Source organism: Hypomesus transpacificus, unplaced genomic scaffold (genome assembly GCF_021917145.1).
Source record: "Hypomesus transpacificus isolate Combined female unplaced genomic scaffold, fHypTra1 scaffold_61, whole genome shotgun sequence".
Classification (NCBI taxonomy): Eukaryota; Metazoa; Chordata; class Actinopteri; order Osmeriformes; family Osmeridae; genus Hypomesus; species Hypomesus transpacificus.
In genome coordinates, this window is record NW_025814034.1 from 793793 (window position 1) to 814426 (window position 20634).

The 20634-nt window shown below is 46.5% G+C and overlaps 3 protein-coding genes across 6 annotated transcripts; all 3 read right to left on the reverse strand.

The window, feature by feature from the left end:
- Nucleotides 1–1461: 1461 nt before the first annotated feature.
- On the reverse strand, nucleotides 1462–3698 carry LOC124465932. Of its 3 annotated transcripts, XM_047017601.1 has the most exons (4): nucleotides 3607–3698; nucleotides 3320–3481; nucleotides 2670–2774; nucleotides 1462–2580 (listed from the first exon to the last, which is right to left on the reverse strand). In XM_047017601.1, the coding sequence occupies exons 2-4, from the start codon at nucleotides 3356–3358 to the stop codon at nucleotides 1516–1518; spliced, it is 1209 nt and encodes a 402-aa protein (XP_046873557.1). In that variant the 5' UTR covers nucleotides 3359–3481; nucleotides 3607–3698; the 3' UTR covers nucleotides 1462–1515. The 3 variants fall into 3 exon arrangements, 2 of the variants coding, with proteins under 2 accessions (XP_046873557.1, XP_046873555.1); XM_047017599.1 differs by lacking the exons at nucleotides 3320–3481; nucleotides 3607–3698 and adding an exon at nucleotides 2988–3095; XR_006955855.1 differs by having other exon boundaries at nucleotides 2518–2774.
- Nucleotides 3699–5995: 2297 nt separating this feature from the next.
- LOC124465834 (scavenger receptor cysteine-rich type 1 protein M130-like) lies at nucleotides 5996–12150 on the reverse strand. Its single transcript, XM_047017461.1, has 10 exons — nucleotides 12108–12150; nucleotides 11561–11593; nucleotides 10944–11062; nucleotides 10163–10469; nucleotides 9687–10034; nucleotides 9010–9315; nucleotides 8584–8883; nucleotides 7879–8208; nucleotides 7481–7566; nucleotides 5996–7205 (listed from the first exon to the last, which is right to left on the reverse strand). Exons 1-10 carry the CDS (start codon nucleotides 12148–12150, stop codon nucleotides 7083–7085), a joined length of 1995 nt encoding a protein of 664 aa, XP_046873417.1. The 3' UTR covers nucleotides 5996–7082.
- Nucleotides 12151–17110: 4960 nt separating this feature from the next.
- Nucleotides 17111–20566, reverse strand: nagk (N-acetylglucosamine kinase). 2 transcript variants are annotated; one of them, XM_047017603.1, is made up of 10 exons: nucleotides 20489–20566; nucleotides 20073–20157; nucleotides 19673–19771; nucleotides 19421–19562; nucleotides 19198–19308; nucleotides 18532–18644; nucleotides 18237–18324; nucleotides 18040–18137; nucleotides 17702–17780; nucleotides 17111–17512 (listed from the first exon to the last, which is right to left on the reverse strand). In XM_047017603.1, exons 1-10 carry the CDS (start codon nucleotides 20515–20517, stop codon nucleotides 17313–17315), a joined length of 1044 nt encoding a protein of 347 aa, XP_046873559.1. In that variant the 5' UTR covers nucleotides 20518–20566; the 3' UTR covers nucleotides 17111–17312. The 2 variants fall into 2 exon arrangements, with proteins under 2 accessions (XP_046873559.1, XP_046873560.1); XM_047017604.1 differs by lacking the exon at nucleotides 18237–18324 and having other exon boundaries at nucleotides 18040–18135.
- Between the last annotated feature and the right edge of the window lie 68 nt (nucleotides 20567–20634).

The window sequence follows — 20634 nt, forward strand, 5'->3', positions numbered from 1 at the left end:
AATGTTGCTTTACACCCTCAAGTCACTAGATGGCGCTACAGCACTTCTGTGGATCAGCACGAGTGACAGCAACGTGACAGAAAAGTTCCCTTCATGCTCGAGACAGTAAGTGTTGCCGATTTAGCGACATTGTTGCTAGATTTAGCGATTTTTCACTTTCCCCAGCAAAAAAAACTCTCTGACTCTGCAAATTGGGCCAACTCCATTCGTTATGAAAATAACTGATTGTGGGCTACTTCCGTGTTGTCATAGCCGCCATTCTTGTTAAGCTAACTTTTTAATATAGTTATTCAGTTTGTGCGTAGTTGTGGCTTTTGGGCTTTATGTTTACGTTTGAATAGTCCGATACATTTCCCCGTGCCCCCTCCAAGTATTCGTTAGCATGGCATTACTACAAAATAGCTTTTCAAATAGCTGCGACCGCTAACGTGCGGTGCATTTCATTTGGACAAACTAACACTGTTATACAGACACGGCTAAAGCTGGGGAACAATCGCCTGTTTGAGGGGGGAAGAAGGGGGAGAAGGGAGGGGGAAGAAAAAAGGAGGAAAAAGGGAGAAAAAAGGAGGAAAAAGGGAGAAGAAGAGGAAAAAGAGAGAAAAGGGGAAAGTTGAAAGTCCCCATTCATAGTTTAAACATGTTTAACCCGTTACCTTTTAAGACAATTCGAAAAAACACCCGAAATTACGAATTTTACAGTGTTTGGGGAAGACGTAGAATGGAACCGAAGGTCCGCGGTTCGCGTCCCACCTACGGCACCTTTGACTATTTCTAATAAACACACACACTTGAGTCTCCAAGTGTGTATGTTATCAAAATGTAACAATATAAGATAGATGGAGATACGTTGCTAATTTAGTGTAATTTGAAAACCATTTGTATCCACTAGTGCATTATATATATTTTACAGGGTTATCTATTGTACACTATTTGCCTTTATTTGTATTCACTCCACACAGGAGTACTGTTTTTAGTTAGTTTTAATTAGATCTATCTCTCTATCCATCCATCCATCTATCTATCTCTCAAACTGTGTGGCTTCTGAGCTTTGTGTGCTCTTATCTGAAGCTCTGTCTTTTTGGTTTCTGCACTTACCATATCAACACTTGCATGATCCATATATTAAATATTTTAAAACAATGTGCGCAAGCAAGCGTAAAGTTAGTCACTTGTTGCTGCTCTTACTTCTTGCAGACTTGCCGTATTTGGTTAGAAAGAGTAGTGATTGGGAAATAACGACGGACTGACCAACAAATAGTTGATAAATAGAAACATTTATCCACAATTGTAAAAATAGAAATATGAACAACAACAACTAATTTAAAATATATATATATATATATATATATACAGGCAAATGATATGCTAAATTACAATATTTACACAATGAAAACTATATACACAATGGAAATCTAAGCATAAACTATATCTAAACAATGAAAACGATATACACACGGGAAATCTAAGCATTAACTATATCTAAACAATGAAAACTATATACAAAGGCCCAAAGAATTATTTCTTTTTTTGCTCCTCCAGCCACTGCTCTCTGGACAGAGTCTCTGCAGAGGGGCAGTAAACAGTCCCCTTATACTGGCTGTGGCCAGTCTCTGCTGTTCTGTGCTGCCCACACCTCCAGCATTTGTTGGCCTCCACTCTCCTCTGGTGGGTACGGGGAGCTGGACCAGGAGCAGGACGAAGCTGGGGAAGGTGGGTGGTGCAGGAAGAGGGTGGGACAAAACGCAGGGCTTGGGGGACCATCAATGGAGAGGGGGCAGAGGGTGCCCTCATACCAGGGGCTCGGGAGACAAACACCACAGTGGGGACGGCAGCAGGGCGAGGGGCAATGGTGGTAGGGCGGGGCATGATAGGGATGGGAGTGGGGGCTCCAAGGGCGGCTGAAGGGCCTGGGAAGAGCTGTCTCTGGGCTGCCAGCCTGGGTCGGACCGCTGGAGGTGGTGCTGTGGCTGCATATGTTGCCCGCCTCTTGGTCTTTGCCTGCCCTGCTGTGCTCTGCGGCAGGTGGTAGGTGTGGGCTGCTCCCTGGGGTTGAGGTGGAGCAACAGCAGGGCGGACGTTGGCAGGCGGGAGAGGCTCGGTAGCCACAGACAGAGGACCTGGCAAGTTTATGCCCTGCTGCAGCACAGCCAGATCCTGCCTCTTCACCCTCCGGTTGTACCACTGGGAGAGGGTCGACTGGTTCACCTCCACCAGCTGCAGGGTGGTGCCCTGCATGATGGCCCCATTGCCCAGGATGAGCTGCCGGACCTTGCGGTAGTCCTGCAGGATCAGAGTCCACCTGGACATGCTGCTCTTCCCCTGCTTCCTGGGACTCTTATGGATGTCCGAGAGCCGGACGAAGATGGCCTCCACAAGGCGGCAGCAGTCTGGCCACTGAGCAGGCGAACCAGTGGACCCCAGGACACACCTCTCCACACTCTCCACACCTGGCGTGAACTCCACCTTTTTTTTGTGGCGGAACCTTCCCTTTATCAGCCTGTCCAGGTGCCGCGCAGCAAACACGACCCTCTGCTTGTCGTAATCCAGCAGGTCTTGCCACAGCCCCACAATGTTGCTGACCTAAGAAGGAAAGAAAACATATATTTTATATGTTTATATATTATAAATATACAAACAAATATCTGTTGTACAATGAATGTCTTGCTGACCTGCTGGTTATCGAGGGTCATGTTGGTCTGATGCCTCAGCTCCACTAAGCACTCTGCCAGTCTATCCACCCAATCCATGCCTGGCATGCCATGCTCGTCCACAGCCTGAAACATTGAACAATTTCACATTAGCGCTGAACACCTCATGGCAAAGGTATGTTATATTGACTGCTGCTGCTGTGTGTTTTATTTGTTTGCTGTCAATTACTGTGTGTTGTTCCTAATAATGAATTGCGCTTGTATTCAGACACTTTCCTAACTACTGAACTTGTTAGTTTCTATGAATGACAGTTAATTACTAGTAGAAAGTTGACATACCAGCTGTTCTTCAGGCACCTGTGAGGAGGCACCTGGGACACAAGGCTGGGTTATGGGGGGAGGCAGGGTGGTAGCTACAGGCATGGGGGTGACAGGCAGAGTGGTGGTGGTGACAGGTAGGATGGAGGTGGTTAGAGACAAGGTGGTGGAAGGCAGGGTGGAGGAGGTGAGTGGCAGGGTGTTAGAAGGCAGGGTGGAGGAGGTGAGGGGCACGGTGGGGACCACAGGCAGGGTGGTGGAAGGCAGGGTGGAGGAGGTGAGGGGCAGGGTGGGGACCACAGGCAGGGTGGTGGAAGGCAGGGCGGAAGACGGGAGGTCTTCCGAAACACTACCAATAGTGAGGTCCTGTTCGTCATCCTCAAACCCTTCATCCGCCTGTTCCTCCTCTGTGGCGTGGTCCTCCAGCAGTTGGTCTGTCTCCTCAGAGTCGGGGTCCATGTCCTGCAAGGGCTGCCCTGTCTGCCTAAGCAGGTAGTTCACCCCAAGCAACTCTCCTGAACATGAACAACAATGCAATGCTAATGAGTATTAAAAAACAGATATGGAACTTACCATGATGCATAAATACTGAGCTCTCAACAACATCATTATTTGTATTCATATTTGCCCTGAGACTTACCGGTGTACTTTCTCGGCGGGATGAAGGAGGGGACATACTTCCTTCCAAACACCTTCAGGCTGTTGCTGTTGACGGACTCCAGCACGTCCCCCGCGTACGTCAACAGCGCCATGCGCTTGGTGGTGATGGAGGCCGCTGCCCGGTTCTGGTTCCACCTGTTCAGGCCTTCCAGGAGGTACAGCTGGAAGTTGAGCAGGTTTGCACTCGTTCCTAAAAAAAAAAAGAGAACGTGAACAATGATTAACAAGGCTATTTGAATATAATTTCATTATTAAGAATAATGTTTAGATGAAGATCTACACCAACCTGGAATAAACCTGTTCAGGTGGCAGTGGAAGGACTCCAAGGAGGTGGAGCCTCTTGCACACCTGTATGTGGTCAGCTGGATCCCCTCCCTGGTGGAACTGCCTGTCTCAGTGTACAGGAGTACACCTGGCACATCCTGGATGCACTTCACGTGCCTCTTCTGGGTGCGCCAGATGTGCTCCATCTTAGGCTGGTCCAGCAGCGGAACCCCGAGCAGGTCTCTCCCCTTCTCCCCCATCAGCTCCTGCAGCAGCTGCTCAATGCGGAGGACCGTGGCGTCCACTCCACTCCTCCTTGTCTGGGTTAGCAACGACGTTCTTAAATGAATTTGTAATATGTGGTGTCAGAAGAAGCTGTGATGTCTTGGTAAATACGGCTATTGCCTCGAGACAACCCCAAATACGTGCATATATCCTACATTCGGGTAGTGTCAATGGGAACCAGTTGATTCAGAAGAAGCCAAATCAAAATGTTACCTGAAGGCCAACCTACTTAAGATTAGGATGACTGAATTCCCCTCGAATTTGTGTGATTCAGTAGCTCGAGGTGTAATGCAACGTATCACAGCGACTAACGTCTTTTTGTCGTGGGATCGAATCCCACTCGAATCTTTTATTTTCTTTGCTTCCATTTATTATGGTGTGAATGGCTGTCATGTAGTGCTCACTACATTTGTTCAGAATATACAATTGTGAAATGAATTGATTTCAAAAGATATAGCGAAGAAACACTCAGCCATAGCCTACACGAAACCGCATAGGAAACGAATGTTTCCATGTTGTGTTACGCGTATTTTGATCGTATTCTCTGGGTTAGCAGCGACGTTCTTAGTATGCATTTTTTATATGTGGTGTCAGAAGGAGCTGTCATGTCGTGGAAAATACGGCTATTGTCTCGAGACATCCCCAAATACGTGCATAGTAGCCTACATTCGGGTAGTGTCTATGGGAACCAGTTGATTCAGAAGAAGCCAAATCAAAATGTTACCTGAAGGCCAACGTAGTTAACAAATAAGTAAGGATTTTGCTGAAACATGTGAGCTGGTGTAGCTCGCGGTGTAAATCAAGGGTCTGCGGTGCACACGTATTTTGGCTCTAGTGAGATCGAATCCCACTTCATGCGAGCCTGCAAATGTTTTATTTTGTCTCCATTTATTTTGTCGCGAATGGTAGCCCAATGTAGTGCGCACGTAGCCTATTGGCCTACTTTCATATTTGCCGCAGCAAATATGAGATCCGACTTGAAAATCGCCAGTAATATGTTTGCAAATTTGTGACGAATCTGGTGATGGAGGCAGACTGATAGGTGCACGCACAGCTGGGGAACCAGTTGAATTGGGAACCAGTTGGGACGTAACACCGGTATGGCTGTGTGTGTCATTAATGTAGTGTAACCTACCTTAAGTGTTCCTAAAGTGGTGTAGGCCTACCTTCTGTGTATCTTTAATGGAGTGTACATTCTGTGTTCCCTAATGTGGTGAACCTTCAGTGTTTCTACCATCTCTGTGTTACTGATGGGGCCTCGAGTCTACAGTAGAATTCATGTTGAAGAATAAGTGATTGACACAGGCCAGTTCTTCATAGCAAAAACAAATGATTTATTTATGCAAAGCCAGGAAAATACATTTCAATCTGCTTCCCTTTTGAAAAACTATAGTCAAGAGCTGTAAAATGATGCAGAATATTAGAAACATAAACAAAATAGCATAGAAGGATCCATGATGTCTGATTTCAGCTTCCAGGTAGGGATGGGACGACGCATCAATGCTTGTGTCGCAAAACCAATACGCACAGTTTCGAAAAAGTGTTTTGGAGCTTGTATCGAATTACGAAACCACGTGATATATGACGTTAAATGCTTCAAACGTCACAAACTGGTTCGAAGTTTTGGTGCTCTTCTGATCCAGAGCCATAGAAGGAACGAAGACACCGCTTCTTGTTAAAGACAAATGACACATTGTCAGAGAAGCAGCACCAGGCATCGCTCGAGTTTCTTCCATCAGTCATTATTTAGCCAAATCCGTATTGTAATAATTATAAATCCGTGCACTTGAGTGTTGTGTTATTTTATTGAAATGAAACGTAACATGATAGGACTAGGTAGGTCTATACAGTGCCCAGAAAATGTTGATGATTCGTCAACATTGTCAACAGTTATAATAATTAGTAAAGATAAAGTCCCCCAGTTCACAATAGGCCTACATATCACAAATGTTAAGAATAAGAAAAAATCAGTGTAATCTAGTTAAATCGCGCCCCAGTGAAGGGAACTTCGGAAGATATTTAACTTTTACTGTAAGAAAATGACACAATTCTAACGGCCACAGATGTATCGCAACATTTTAATCTGAGAGCACTAATATCAGATCAAAATGACCACATGTAGCCTTAATCAAAATATTAAATAACTTGGGGTAGTCTACCGTCAGAGACAACCACTATGCCTCATTCAGCCAGTTTAAACGGCTGCTAGATGACGCTGTTCATTTTCAATGAGCCGTTAGTTCGGCTCTTTGGCCCTGCACAATCCGGAAGAAACCACCAAAGCTTCACAAGGCATTGTTTGCCCATCCCTACTTCCAGGTGTCAAGTCACAGCATGTAGAGGACTGCGCCCCAGTGAAAACACTCATTATTACAGGAAGTACTTTCTCAGTTGAAACACTCATTACTACAGGAAGTACTTTCTCAGTTGAAACACTCATTATTACAAGAAATACTTTCTCAGTGGAAACACTCATTATTACAGGAAGTACTTTCTCAGTTGAAACACTCATTATTATTACAGGAAGTACTTTCTCAGTGGAAACACTCATTATTACAGGAAGTACTTTCTCAGTGGAAATACTCATTATTACAGGAAATACTTTCTCAGTTGAAACACTCATTATTACAGGAAGAACTTTCTCAGTAAAAAAACAACTCCAAGGATATTCTAAAAATCGTTTCCTGAACCTATTTATTACATGTCAACTGCTGTCTCTTTGACACTTGTAAAAACATTCACAAAAAAAGCTATGAAACAATTACACAAACAAAAGCTGCTTAAATCATAGGAAAGCTCATGATAAATATAGAGGACAGTCTCTCCCGGATCTAGGATCAGACTAGCTTCCCTCAGTGCTGTCAGTCTCAATTGCCAGGGACTCCATGACTGACCTTAGATCAGCGTCTAGACAGCACTCTCCTCCTGCTCCATCCTCTGGGCTGCTCTCTCCTCTCCTGGCCCAGCTTCAGAACTGGAATGCAGAGAGACCAGCTCCATGCTCCCCCTCTCTGTAGGCTTCCTGGGGGTCTGGAGAGACACAACAGAGTCAGGAAAAGGGAGAGGAAGAAAAAATTTCCTGTATGTGGGAGTCAGGTGGCTGAGCGGTTAGGGAATCGAGCTAGTAATCAAAAAGTTGACTGTTCGATTCCCGGCCGTGCCAAATAACGTTGTGTCCTTGGGCAAGGCACTTCACCCTACTTGCCTTGGGGTAATGTCCCTGTACTTACTGTAAGTCGCTTTGGATAAGAGCGTCTTCTAAATGACTAAATGTAAATGTCCCCCTTGTGAACAAACTACAGTACCTTAAAGTACAGATAGAGGGCAGTGCTGGGCGTCAGCAGAGTCAGCAACACCACCACTCTGATTATGAAAGCTGGCAGAGGATTGGCTGGAACAGAAACACAGCGAATCAGGAGATAGATAATCATCAGATCACCTACCAAGGTAAAGACACATCCTGTACCTTCCATCTCCAGTCTAAAGTGCAGCTACTTGTTTTTAGAGTGTGGAGATGAGCAGTAACCTAGGTGACTGCTACTGACACATCATGGGGTTACTCCCAGATCACCACAGGACTCACATGACTGACAGTTAGATTCACTCCAGACCAACCACAACTATTATCCCAAAAAGTGTGAGTAACCTTTATGACAGACTAAAACGTTGCAGGTTGTGGTTCTGAAAATCTATTCTCACTTACCTGCAACAGTGAGAGAGAGGAGCTCACTCTCAGAGGTGAAGTTATGAGAGAAAACGTAAACTTCATAAACACAGCTGTAGTTCCCTTGGTGGGCGTGGTCTGCAGCAGGAAACAGGAAGTTGGCAGAGTGATTGACAGCTGTGAGGGTGTGTCTCAGGGTTGTGTTGGAGCCAGTGAAGGTGAGGTGGAAGGAGCCTCCTGGGTACTGTGGCTGGATGGAGCAGGTGATGGTGAAGCTGTGGTCCCTGAACACCTGCAGCCCCTGCTGCTGGTCCTGGGAGACCCCCAGCATGGAGGAAGACAGGGAGATACCAGGCTGGAACAGGAGATCTGCAAACAAAGGGAAAGTGGAAGGGGAAAACAGAAAAGCAGAAGAGCAGTACCTCTCTCATTTAGCTGTGATGATAACATCGGCATGGCAACCATGTACAACAGCATCACATGACACCTGCAGTAGTTCCTGATTGCACCTGTCTGTTGAAAACCTTAGAAACATTCTATAAAGGTATAGTTTCTTGGAATGTACTGATAGAAAAAGTGACTTGGTTTGACTCCCAAGGTTCAAAGGTGAAAAGGCAACATTGTGTGTCTTTTGGGGCTATATTGTTGTTATTAGCAGTGAGCTATGCATTTTGTAAAGCTCTCTCTTTGAAGTCGCTTTGGATAAAAGCGTCTGCTAAATGAATAAATGTAAATGTGTATTACCTGAGCAGATCACTTCTACCATATAGGAAGTGTTGACTCCTTCCCTCACATGTCCACAATCCCACAGAGCAGACTCAGTCCCAGCACAGTCAGATTCAAACTCCCATACAGGACGATTTTCATCACCATCATAACCTCTTGTTGTAACAGCAGATCCACAGTCCAGCTGTCTGCACACTACAGCTGCAGTCTTCATGTTCCAGGTAAACCTACTGTACAGCTGTCTCCACTCTTCCTGGTGTTTGATCTCCACTCTACCAGCACAGCAACTACCTCCATCCACCAACCTCACATCTTGCACTGGAGAGACAGGAGACAGTCAGGTCCTCTGACTCTGCATCCTAACAAAACACTGCTCTCATCTTTCCCATAATCTCTCTGTGAGTGAGAAACTAATGTTGAGAGACAAACATCTTCTTACAGTACCTGAGCAGGTGAGTCCAACAGCACTGCCAGGTGAGGAGGTGTTTCTTGCTGAGTCTGAGGTGTCACAGTCCAGGAGACGGGACTCCTTGCCTCCACACTGGAACTCTTTATCCCAGAGTGGACCTTTCCCTTCTCCATAGAGCGCCCCCTGGAGGGCTGAAGGAGGCCCACAGCCAAGCTCCCGACAGACCACCTCTGCATCCAGCCTGTCAAAGTCAGCTTCACACACTGAGACCCACGACTGACCAGACCTCACCTCCACTCTGCCAGAGCACAGACCAGCTCCCTCCACAAGCCTCACAGACTCTGGAGGAAGAGAAAAGGTCAGTAAGGGCATGGAGACAGAACACCACCAATACACGTATGTGCTTAATAAACAGCACATGTTCCATTCATATTATTTTGTATGCAAGATTAATGTCTTGACGAGACATCATCCTTGAATTTATTAAAACAAGAATAACCAAACAAAGCAATTTATATTTATAGACTGTTATCTATGGGAATGTTCTGACAGTTTGACTGGATTATTGTTTGTTCCTTATCACACCTGTAGGGGGCAGTAGTCTGTTGTAAACCTTAGAAAGGTCTACTTTCTTAGAATGTACTGACAGAAATAGTGACTTGGTTTGATGACCAAGATCCCCAAGTGAATGTGACAACATTGTGTGTGTTACCTGAGCAGATCACTTCTACAATAGAGGAAGTGTTGAATCCTTCGCTCACGTATCCACACTCCCCCAGAGCAGACTCAGTCCCAGCACAGTCAGATTCAAGCCACCATGCAGGACGATCTACATCACCATCATAAACTTTTGTTGAAACAGCAGATCCACAGTCCAGCTGTCTGCACACTATAGCTGCATGCTTAATGCTCCAGGTAGACCCACAGTCCAGCTGTCTGCAAACTACAGCTGCTTGCTTCATGTTCCATTTATACCCACTGTTCGGTCGTCTCCACTCTTCCTGGTGTTTGATCTCACTTCTACCAGCACAGCGACTACCTCCATCCACCAACCTCACATCTGGCACTGGAAAGACAGGAGACAGTCAGGTCCTCTGACTGCATCCTAACAAAACGTTGCCTTCATCTTTATCAATCTCTCTGTGAGTGAGAAACTGATGTTGAAAGACAAACTTGTTCTTACAGTACCTGAAATGCAGGTGAGTCCAACAGCACTGTCAGGTGAGCAGGTGTTTCTTGCTGAGTCTGAGGTGTCACAGTCCAGGAGATGGGACTCCGTGCCTCCACACTGGAACTCTTTATCCCAGAGTGGACCTTTCCCTTCTCCATAGAGCGCCCCCTGGAGGGCTGAAGGAGGCCCACAGCCAAGCTCCCGACAGACCACCTCTGCATCCAGCCTGTCAAAGTCAGCTTCACACACTGAGACCCACGACTGATCAGACCTCACCTCCACTCTTCCAGAGCACAGACCAGCTCCCTCCACAAGCCTAACAGACTCTGGAGGAAGAGAGAAGGTCAGTAAGGACATGGAGACAGAAAACCGCCAATAAACATGTTTTATGTGCGTCAAGAATGATTCATACAGTTTAATATTCTTAATGTGAGGTGAATCTATCAAGAAAATTAATGTGCTTAAACTTCTTCAGAAAAGGAAACCTTTATACAGCATCTAATAACAATCTGAAGAAGTGCTATGTGGTAATGTACACACAGCTCATTAGAAAGGTTCAGATTAAGTAAAGTTTGGCCATCAACATCACCAGGTAAATGAGACAACTTTGTGTGTATTACCTGAACAGATCACTTCCACAGTAGAGGAGGTGTTGCGTTCTCCACTCACGCGTCCACACTCCCTCAGAGCAGACTCAGTCCCAGCACAGTCAGATTCAAACTCCCATACAGGACGATCTTCAGCACCATCATATTCTCTTGTTGAAACAGCAGATCCACAGTCCAGCTGTCTGCACACTACAGCTGCTTGCTTTACATTCCAAATATAACTGTTCAGTTGTCTCCACTCTTCCTGGTGTTTGATCTCCACTCTACCAGCACAGCGACTTCCTTCATCCACCAACCTCACATCAGAACCTGGAGAGACAGGAAACAGTCAGGTCCTCTGACTCTGTACAGTCCTGGGGCCCGTTCTCCGTACGTCGCTTATTACATCCGAGATCAAATGACACTTCCAAGATGACGTCCTCATGCTAATCATGATCTGGCTAATTTGGTTCTTCCAACACCTTTGTTTTTTATGATTAGTATAGCTGGATTGAGTTATGCATTTGTCTAAAAGGGGGTATTTATCGATAGTAGAAACCTTGATCAGCAAAGCTGCTATTGGCTGCTTCATAATTCTATGGCTGCTCACCATGCCCAAAAAGAGCACCCTGTGTTTTCCTCAAATGAGCAAGGGCTTGCTCGACAATCAAATCCAGCTAACTGAGTTAGCGATGTACGGAGAGCGGGCCCCTGTCCAGAAACAACCTTGTTTGTTTCCCTAAACTGCCACAACAAACACAACTTTATAACTCAACAACCAGTAGTGCCTAGTTAGTTGTCATGGTAGAAGGCTCATGTTCTACCAACCTGGAGGTTCATCAGTGACTGCAGCCTGGAGACCTGAGGAGAGAAAAGAACTTCAACATGACTTTACCTTCATTTAATCATTCATTCATTAATCCAATCATCTCTCTTTGTCTCTCTCTACCTGTCTCCCTCTCTCCAGCTCTCTGTCTCTCTCTCTCTCTATGGCTCTCTCTCTCTCTCCATCTCTCTCTCTCCATCTCTCTCTCTCCATCTCTCTCTCTCACCCTGTCCTTTCTCAGCCCCTCTCTCATCATAACCTTTTCAGTTAGCAGACACTTTTTTCCACAGCATGATGAAGTACAGGGGGGATTTGAACCTTTTATCTGAAACCTTCTCCTTCCGTCCCCTTAACCCTCCCTCCTCCTCTTTCATACCCCCCCTCATTCTGCCCTCCCCCTCTCTGCTCTTACCCTCCCCCCTCCCTCCCCCAATACAATGTATAACAGTCATATATGCAGTAACACAAGTATTTACCGGTATAGGGCAGTTTTCATACATTACATATATACATATAATACAAACGTGTACAGATACAACAGAGCCCTACCTGTGCTCCAGAACATGACCACCAGCATCAGGACAGGGAGCATCTCTCAGACTGGGTCTCCACTGGGCTGTAGAAGACTTCTGACTGGCGAGTGGGCTGAGGGCCGAGGACACAAACTGCTGCTTCACTCCTATCAGTTACGTCTCTTCAGTTTCCTGTGATGCATTTCCACATCTCGTTCAGCTTATCTGCTTTCATACTTAATATCTCTGGACGCATCTTCCAGCTCATGTTAGGGTGTCAGAAGCAGGGCAAGGGGAGTGGTCTTACATATACACACACACACTCACACACACACACACACACACTCACACACACACACACTCACTCACACATATACACACACACACACACACACGTACTCACTCACACATATATACACTCACACGCACACATACACACACACACACACACACATACATACACACACACATATACACTCACACTCACACACACACACATGCAAGGGGAGTGGTCTTACACACACACATACACATGCAAGGGGAGTGGTCTTGCGGTGCTTGTCCATTACAGCGACACAAATCCCTTCCCACAGTGCACCACGCTCGGGGGGCGTGTCAGAAAGATGAATGCAGAGTTGTAGTTGTCTAAAGTCACTGTTGTAATTTGTGTAACATAATGGCAAAGTGTGCAGACTTGGGTTTACGTACTCGCAATATCGATTAAAATATAACTTTTACACCCTTTTACACAAAAGTCTGATATGCTGGCTGATGATGTTAACTCTACTGCACAAACTGGATCTGGCTCTTTTGTTGCTGTATTGTACTCAGAGTGAAAGATGTAAATGTTACAGTACGCGATGTGAACGCCACTAATAGTGTGCAACGCAGACTCACTATTTCGATGAAACACAACTTTTACATACATGAATGTACGTGTAGTATGATCTTATCCACTACTCACAATAGAAATATTATTTTATTTGTTCAGGGTGAAAGATTAAATGTAACAGTATGCCACTGGGCACTCAGGGTAACCCGTCGTTTACCGCCGACGGGGCTAGCCAGCTAGGCTAGCTAAGCTTACTGACAACGTTTTGTTGAGAGACTGAATTTAACCCTAAACCCACCAGGAGCACCAACAATTCTCACACCATTGTGTGAGTAGAAGTAGGTAGTAGTAGGACACTTTTCATAGTTTATGAGAGAGAAGAGGGGGAGAGAGGGGCAGAGAGGGGGGAGAGAGAGAAGAGGGGAGAGGGGCAGGGTCGGTTCCAAGAGGGGGCATCAATGGAATGTTGTGTCCCCTCAACAAAATAATTTTGTTACAGTATAAATAAGAAATACTGGCATTTGCTATAAATTAAATATCAAGATGGCTACACTTTCCTGCAGAATATGCAGGTCTACTTTTATTTTGACTCTCATACATGCTTTGTAAATGCATGCCACCCGTGAGAACCCCCCCCCCCCCCCCCCCCCCCATTTAATTCGTTCTGCAGCAAAATCTGGAGGGGGGGAGAGAGAAGAGGCAGAGAGAAATCTGGATTCAAACCCAGACCGCTGCATTAAGACACTACCTTACATTGATGTAAGTGAAAGAACAATGAAAATGTATAACGAGAAAAAGAAGTATGATGCAATAGATGACGGAGTCTGGGTCAGTGATTAGATGACGGAGTCTGGGTCAGTGATTAGATGACGGAGTCTGGGTCAGTGATTAGATGACGGAGTCTGGGTCAGTGATTAGATGACGGAGTCTGGGTCAGTGATTAGATGACGGAGTCTGGGTCAGTGATTAGATGACGGAGTCTGGATCAGTGATTAGATTACGGAGTCTGGGTCAGTGATTAGATTATGGAGTCTGAGTCAGTATGCTGATATACACTCTCCTTTTTTTGTGATAATATTTTGTTACTTTCTGATCATCTTAAGAAAATAAGCTTAGATAGTCTGACACGAGTGGGAAGATGGTTTCAGATAGTTTTTTGACTTTTTTTTACACCAATACTTTGCACGTTGCACTTATTACATTTTAAAGCCAGGCTTACATATTATTGATAAAAAATAAATTAAAAAAAGTTTCGAAACAAATATTTCTGTAGGATTTTTTTTTAAAGTTACATAAAATATAATTGATGAAGACTGTCATACTCTACTCTGCTGTTTTACATTCACATTAGTCATTTATCAGACGCTCTTATCCAGACCGACCTACAGTAAGTATAGGGACATTCCCCTGGGGCAAGTAGGGTGAAGTGCCTTGCCCAAGTACAACGTCATTTGGCAGTTAGGAATCGAACTGGCAACCTTCAAAGTATTAGCCTGATTCCTTAACCGCTCAGCCACCTGACTCACTGACTGTTTCAGGCTTCTCTGTTCTCCTCTCCTTTCACTCTGTGTTACTCTGTTCTAAGCTTCTCTGTTCTCCTCTCTCCTCTCCTTTCACTGTGTTACTCTGTTCTAAGCTTCTCTGTTCTCCTCTCTCCTCTCCTTTCACTCTGCGTTACTCTGTTCTAAGCTTCTCTGTTCTCCTCTCTCCTCTCCTTTCACTGTGTTACTCTGTTTTAAGCTTCTCTGTTCTCCTCTCCTTTCACTCTGTGTTACTCTGTTCTAAGCTTCTCTGTTCTCCTCTCTCCTTTCACTGTGTTACTCTGTTCTAAGCTTCTCTGTTCTCCTCTCTCCTCTCCTTTCACTCTGTGTTACTCTGTTCTAAGCTTCTCTGTTCTCCTCTCTCCTTTCACTCTGTGTTACTCTGTTCTAAGCTTCTCTGTTCTCCTCTCTCCTCTCCTTTCACTCTGCGTTACTCTGTTCTAAGCTTCTCTGTTCTCCTCTCTCCTCTCCTTTCACTGTGTTACTCTGTTCTAAGCTTCTCTGTTCTCCTCTCTCCTCTCCTTTCACTCTGTGTTACTCTGTTCTAAGCTTCTCTGTTCTCCTCTCTCCTTTCACTCTGTGTTACTCTGTTCTAAGCTTCTCTGTTCTCCTCTCTCCTCTCCTTTCACTGTGTTACTCTGTTCTAAGCTTCTCTGTTCTCCTCTCTCCTTTCACTCTGTTACTCTGTTCTAAGCTTCTCTGTTCTCCTCTCCTTTCACTCTGTGTTACTCTGTTCTAAGCTTCTCTGTTCTCCTCTCTCCTTTCACTCTGTGTTACTCTGTTCTAAGCTTCTCTGTTCTCCTCTCTCCTCTCCTTTCACTGTGTTACTCTGTTCTAAGCTTCTCTGTTCTCCTCTCTCCTTTCACTCTGCGTTACTCTGTTCTAAGCTTCTCTGTTCTCCTCTCCTTTCACTCTGTGTTACTCTGTTCTAAGCTTCTCTGTTCTCCTCTCCTTTCACTCTGTGTTACTCTGTTCTAAGCTTCTCTGTTCTCCTCTCCTTTCACTCTGCGTTACTCTGTTCTAAGCTTCTCTGTTCTCCTCTCTCCTCTCCTTTCACTGTGTTACTCTGTTCTAAGCTTCTCTGTTCTCCTCTCTCCTCTCCTTTCACTGTGTTACTCTGTTCTAAGCTTCTCTGTTCTCCTCTCTCCTTTCACTCTGTGTTACTCTGTTCTAAGCTTCTCTGTTCTCCTCTCTCCTCTCCTTTCACTGTGTTACTCTGTTCTAAGCTTCTCTGTTCTCCTCTCTCCTTTCACTCTGCGTTACTCTGTTCTAAGCTTCTCTGTTCTCCTCTCCTTTCACTCTGTGTTACTCTGTTCTAAGCTTCTCTGTTCTCCTCTCCTTTCACTCTGTGTTACTCTGTTCTAAGCTTCTCTGTTCTCCTCTCCTTTCACTCTGCGTTACTCTGTTCTAAGCTTCTCTGTTCTCCTCTCTCCTCTCCTTTCACTGTGTTACTCTGTTCTAAGCTTCTCTGTTCTCCTCTCCTTTCACTGTGTTACTCTGTTCTAAGCTTCTCTGTTCTCCTCTCTCCTCTCCTTTCACTCTGCGTTACTCTGTTCTAAGCTTCTCTGTTCTCCTCTCTCCTCTCCTTTCACTGTGTTACTCTGTTCTAAGCTTCTCTGTTCTCCTCTCTCCTCTCCTTTCACTCAGTGTTACTCTGTTCTAAGCTTCTCTGTTCTCCTCTCTCCTTTCACTCTGTGTTACTCTGTTCTAAGCTTCTCTGTTTTCCTCTCTCCTCTCCTTTCACTGTGTTACTCTGTTCTAAGCTTCTCTGTTCTCCTCTCTCCTTTCACTCTGTGTTACTCTGTTCTAAGCTTCTCTGTTCTCCTCTCTCCTTTCACTCTGCGTTACTCTGTTCTAAGCTTCTCTGTTCTCCTCTCCTTTCACTGTGTTACTCTGTTCTCCTCTCTCCTCTCCTTTCACTCTGTGTTACTCTGTTCTAAGCTTCTCTGTTCTCCTCTCCTTTCACTCTGTGTTACTCTGTTCTAAGCTTCTCTGTTCTCCTCTCTCCTCTCCTTTCACTCTGTGTTACTCTGTTCTAAGCTTCTCTGTTCTCCTCTCCTTTCACTCTGTGTTACTCTGTTCTAAGCTTCTCTGTTCTCCTCTCCTTTCACTCTGTGTTACTCTGTTCTAAGCTTCTCTGTTCTCCTCTCTCCTTTCACTCTGCGTTACTCTGTTCTAAGCTTCTCTGTTCTTCTCTCCTTTCACTGTGTTACTCTGTTCTCCTCTCTCCTCTCCTTTCACTCTGTGTTACTCTGTTCTAAGCTTCTCTGTTCTCCTCTCCTTTCACTCTGTGTTACTCTGTTCTAAGCTTCTCTGTTCTCCTCTCTCCTCTCCTTTCACTCTGTGTTACTCTGTTCTAAGCTTCTCTGTTCTCCTTTCACTCTGTGTTACTCTGTTCTAAGCTTCTCTGTTCTCCTCTCCTTTCACTCTGTGTTACTCTGTTCTAAGCTTCTCTGTTCTCCTCTCTCCTCTCCTTTCACTGTGTGTGAACATAAAGTTTGGAAAGGCTGAAAATCTGGAATCTTAAAAAGCTGTTTATGTTGATAGTCCACTAAGACTAAAATAATCTAAAAGAATCAAACACTCTGGCTTTGTTCTATTGACGAGACCCTGATGAGTGTCATTCATACAGTGAGTCAGTTATTTTATTGGAAACAGTTATAATAGAACATATTTTATTCAAATAATAATTTCATACTAGTCTAATGAAAAAGATTGCTATCAAGTCATTTACAGATTAAGGAGCCGGTTAGAGAGTCAGCACCCTCTGGTGGCTGCGTGTGGTAGTGTAGCCAGCTCAACTTCTCATGGGTTGAATCCAGTCATTTTCCTGGGTCCTGATTGGTGGGTTCAAGGCTGAGGTGAATCCTCATTGGCTTGAGAATGAATGTCGATAGAAGACGTTAGTGTTGGCGGCATAGTCAAGGGTTACCGTGGCGCCCGCGTTCTGTGCCCCCAGACTGGCTCCGCCCAGCGCAGACGACTGTGACAGGGTCAGGAGGCTGTAGCCGTGGAAACGACCCTTGAACTTGGGAGTGGCGGCTGCCCCAGCCAGAACTTCTGTGAAGCCTAACAGGAAGAAGTCTAGTGTTAGAGACACACACACACACACACACTGCACACACACACACACACTGCACACACACATGCTGCACACACACCCTGCACACACACACTACACACACACACACTGCACACGCACTGCACACACACTGCACACACACACACACATACTGCACACACACACTGCACACACACCTGGCTTGAGGAGCTCCCAGCTGTTCCAGACTGATCCAACACAGAGGATGGGAAGACCCTGATCCCCTCTGAACACACCCTGAGAGAGAGGAGGGAGAGAGATGAGGGAGGGGGGAGAGATGAGGGTGGGGGAGATGAGGGAGGGAGAGAGATGAGGGAGGAGAGATGAGATGAGGGAGGAGAGATGAGATGAGGGAGGAGAGATGAGGGAGGGAGGAGAGATGAGGGAAGGAGGAGAGATGAGGGAGGGAGAGAGAGATGAGGGAGGGGTAGAGAGATAGGGAGAGTGTGTAGGGTATGTCTGTGTGTGCGTGTTGATGTTGATGTGTGTGTCTTACCTCCTGTACTCCAGGAAGGACAGCTATGACATGCTGGGCCAGAACTCTACCTGCCTCTCTAAACACGTACTGACACATATCATCTCCTGCCTCAGCCTCTGGAACACACACACACTGTCAGCTCAGGACTTCTGATGTAGAGGAATGTGGCAAAAGACAAAACAGACAGAATCCAAAAAGGAAGTGATGTCACTCACTTTCAGCTAACTTTTTGCACAGTCCGGCAAAGTGAGATTTCTGGAAGTTTCTATAGAGGTGAGGAAGCATGCCCATGAGGTCTGACACCTGAAGGAGGATGGGGGAGGGAGAGGGGGGAGGGAGACAGACAGGAGGGGGGAGGGAGAGGGGGGAGGGAGAGGGGAGGAGGGAGAGGGGAGGGGGGAGGGAGACAGGAGGGGGGAGGGAGGGATGACTACAAGATGTCTAGTCTGCTCAGCCTACATAACCACAGAAGAAGCATTCAGGTGGTTGCAATTCCTGTTGCCCTCTGACCTGGAAGTACTCCTCCATGGCCTCCCGCACATGAGTGACATTGTGAGGGGGCGTGGCCAGGTTGTCTTTGGCATCGAAGACGGCCTTCACCGCCCGGTGGGAGATCCAGAAAGCTGAGAGAGAGGGAGGGAGGAGAGGGAAGGAGGGGGGAGAGAGGGAGGGGGGGAGAGAGGGAGGGAGTGAGAGGGGGAGAGAGAGACAGTTAAAGACAGCAGGTACAGGTTGTACAGGTGAGTCAGCAGGTGTTTACCTGAGCCCTCGTCCCCCACCATGTGACCCCAGCCTCCACAGCAGGTGTTTACCTGAGCCCTCGTCCCCCATCATGTGACCCCAGCCTCCACAGCAGGAGTTTACCTGAGGCCTCGTCCCCCACCATGTGACCCCAGCCTCCACAGCAGGTGTTTACCTGAGCCCTCGTCCCCCATCATGTGACCCCAGCCTCCACAGCAGGTGTTTACCTGAGCCCTCGTCCCCCATCATGTGACCCCAGCCTCCACAGCAGGAGTTTACCTGAGGCCTCGTCCCCCACCATGTGACCCCAGCCTCCACAGCAGGTGTTTACCTGAGCCCTCGTCCCCCATCATGTGACCCCAGCCTCCACAGCAGGTGTTTACCTGAGCCCTCGTCCCCCACCATGTGACCCCAGCCTCCACAGCAGGTGTTTACCTGAGCCCTCGTCCCCCATCATGTGACCCCAGCCTCCACAGCCCAGCTGGGCTCCGTCCGCCTGGACCAGCTTGCAGTTGGAGCCCGTCCCTGAGATGAGCACCACGCCTCCTAGTGGGGGACAGAGAGAGGGAGCAAACAACATCAACAACAACAACAACAACATCAACAACAACCACCACAATGACCACAACGACGGCTGTAAAGTTCAACGGATTCTAACCGCTGTCGCTGGCGGTCGCCATGGCACCAACGGCGTCAGTGGTGATGTAATACGAGGAGCTGAGTTTGGGGAACCGCGCCGTCATCTGACCAATCAGCTTCTCGATGGCGTCCTTCTGCTCTCCTCCGCTTAGTGACATACCCTGGAGACACACACACACACCAAGAACATTAGACGTATCTTGCATCAAGGTGAACAATACTCAAAATATATTTTTGAGTGACTTGAGGTTTGACTGACAGAACAACTGACCAATGAATGCAGTGGAGTGTCCGGATCAAGCTCCGCCTCTTTCTTTGCCCTCTGAACCATGTCATTTATGGCCTCAATACTCCTGTCCACACCTACCAGCTGAAACAGGACACACACACACACACAATAACCCTGTCATGATGAGAACCTGACTCACCTGTAGAACCTGTACCCTTTAGAACTGTGCTGGAGCAGGGAAACATCTAAAACATGCAGGACAGCGGCCCTCGAGGACCAAGGTTATCCACCCCTGCTTTAGAACACAGCCAAGTTCCTTCTCTGGGGAGATTCTGGGGAAGCATCTTTTGCTCTGAACACTGGGGATCCAGGGAGCTGAATATGACCTGGGTCAGGGTTTAGCTGACCTGGGTCAGGGTTTGGCTGCTCTGGGCTCACGTACCCAGTGGTTGGTGGAGGGGCCCTCTGTCTCTGCCAGAAGCTTCCCCTCTGCGGACACCAGCACGGCCTTGGAGCGGGTCCCCCCTCTGGAGAGGGGCCACACACAGAGAGAGAGAGTGTGTAAGAGAGAAACAATTTATACAGTCAATGTGTATGTGTGTGTGAAAGACAGAGAGAGAGAGAATGTGTGTGTGAGAGAGAAGGGTAGGTAGGAAGAGAGAGTATCGTTCTCCAGTCTGTTGTCGGTTTGACTTTCATCATCATCATTCACTACACAGAACTAAAGGCTGTATACCGGCTCATTCGTATGTTAGCAGTAGGCTGATACTAGTGAAAACAGTTTCCTATTGACGAAAATAACTTCACACGGACTTTATACTAATCAGTTAAACTATTACATTTCGAAGACGGACTCACCCTTCAACACCACCGAACACAGCAGCCATGGCCAATTTCACTTCCTGTTTTGGTCATATGACACGTCACTTCAGGTATAGAGCACGTGTTTTATAAACCAGGACATTCCGACTGGGCGGTGTGTGCCCAGTTGAGGTTTTCGAGCA

Bases quoted from the DNA above. Each gene is read 5' to 3' on its own strand.
- LOC124465932 (XM_047017599.1), bottom strand. From the start codon at position 3,071: ATGCCTGTAGCTACCACCCTGCCTCCCCCCATAACCCAGCCTTGTGTC. The intron at 2,775-2,987 runs GTATGTCAACTT...TCAATGTTTCAG, and splicing joins AGGTGCCTGAAGAACAGCTG to GCTGTGGACGAGCATGGCAT. The intron at 2,581-2,669 runs GTCAGCAAGACA...TTTCCTTCTTAG, and splicing joins TGACCCTCGATAACCAGCAG to GTCAGCAACATTGTGGGGCT.
- LOC124465834 (XM_047017461.1), bottom strand. From the start codon at position 12,150: ATGCTCCCTGTCCTGATGCTGGTGGTCATGTTCTGGAGCACAG. The intron at 11,063-11,560 runs GTTGGTAGAACA...CTGTCTCTCCAG, and splicing joins AGTCACTGATGAACCTCCAG to GTTCTGATGTGAGGTTGGTG. The intron at 8,884-9,009 runs GTACTGTAAGAA...CTGTCTCTCCAG, and splicing joins TGTTGGACTCACCTGCTCAG to TGCAAGATGTGAGGTTGGTG.
- nagk (XM_047017603.1), bottom strand. From the start codon at position 20,517: ATGGCTGCTGTGTTCGGTGGTGTTGAAGG. The intron at 20,158-20,488 runs GTGAGTCCGTCT...GCCCCTCTCCAG, and splicing joins GTGTTCGGTGGTGTTGAAGG to AGGGGGGACCCGCTCCAAGG. The intron at 17,781-18,039 runs GTAAGACACACA...CCTCTCTCTCAG, and splicing joins TCCTTCCTGGAGTACAGGAG to GGTGTGTTCAGAGGGGATCA.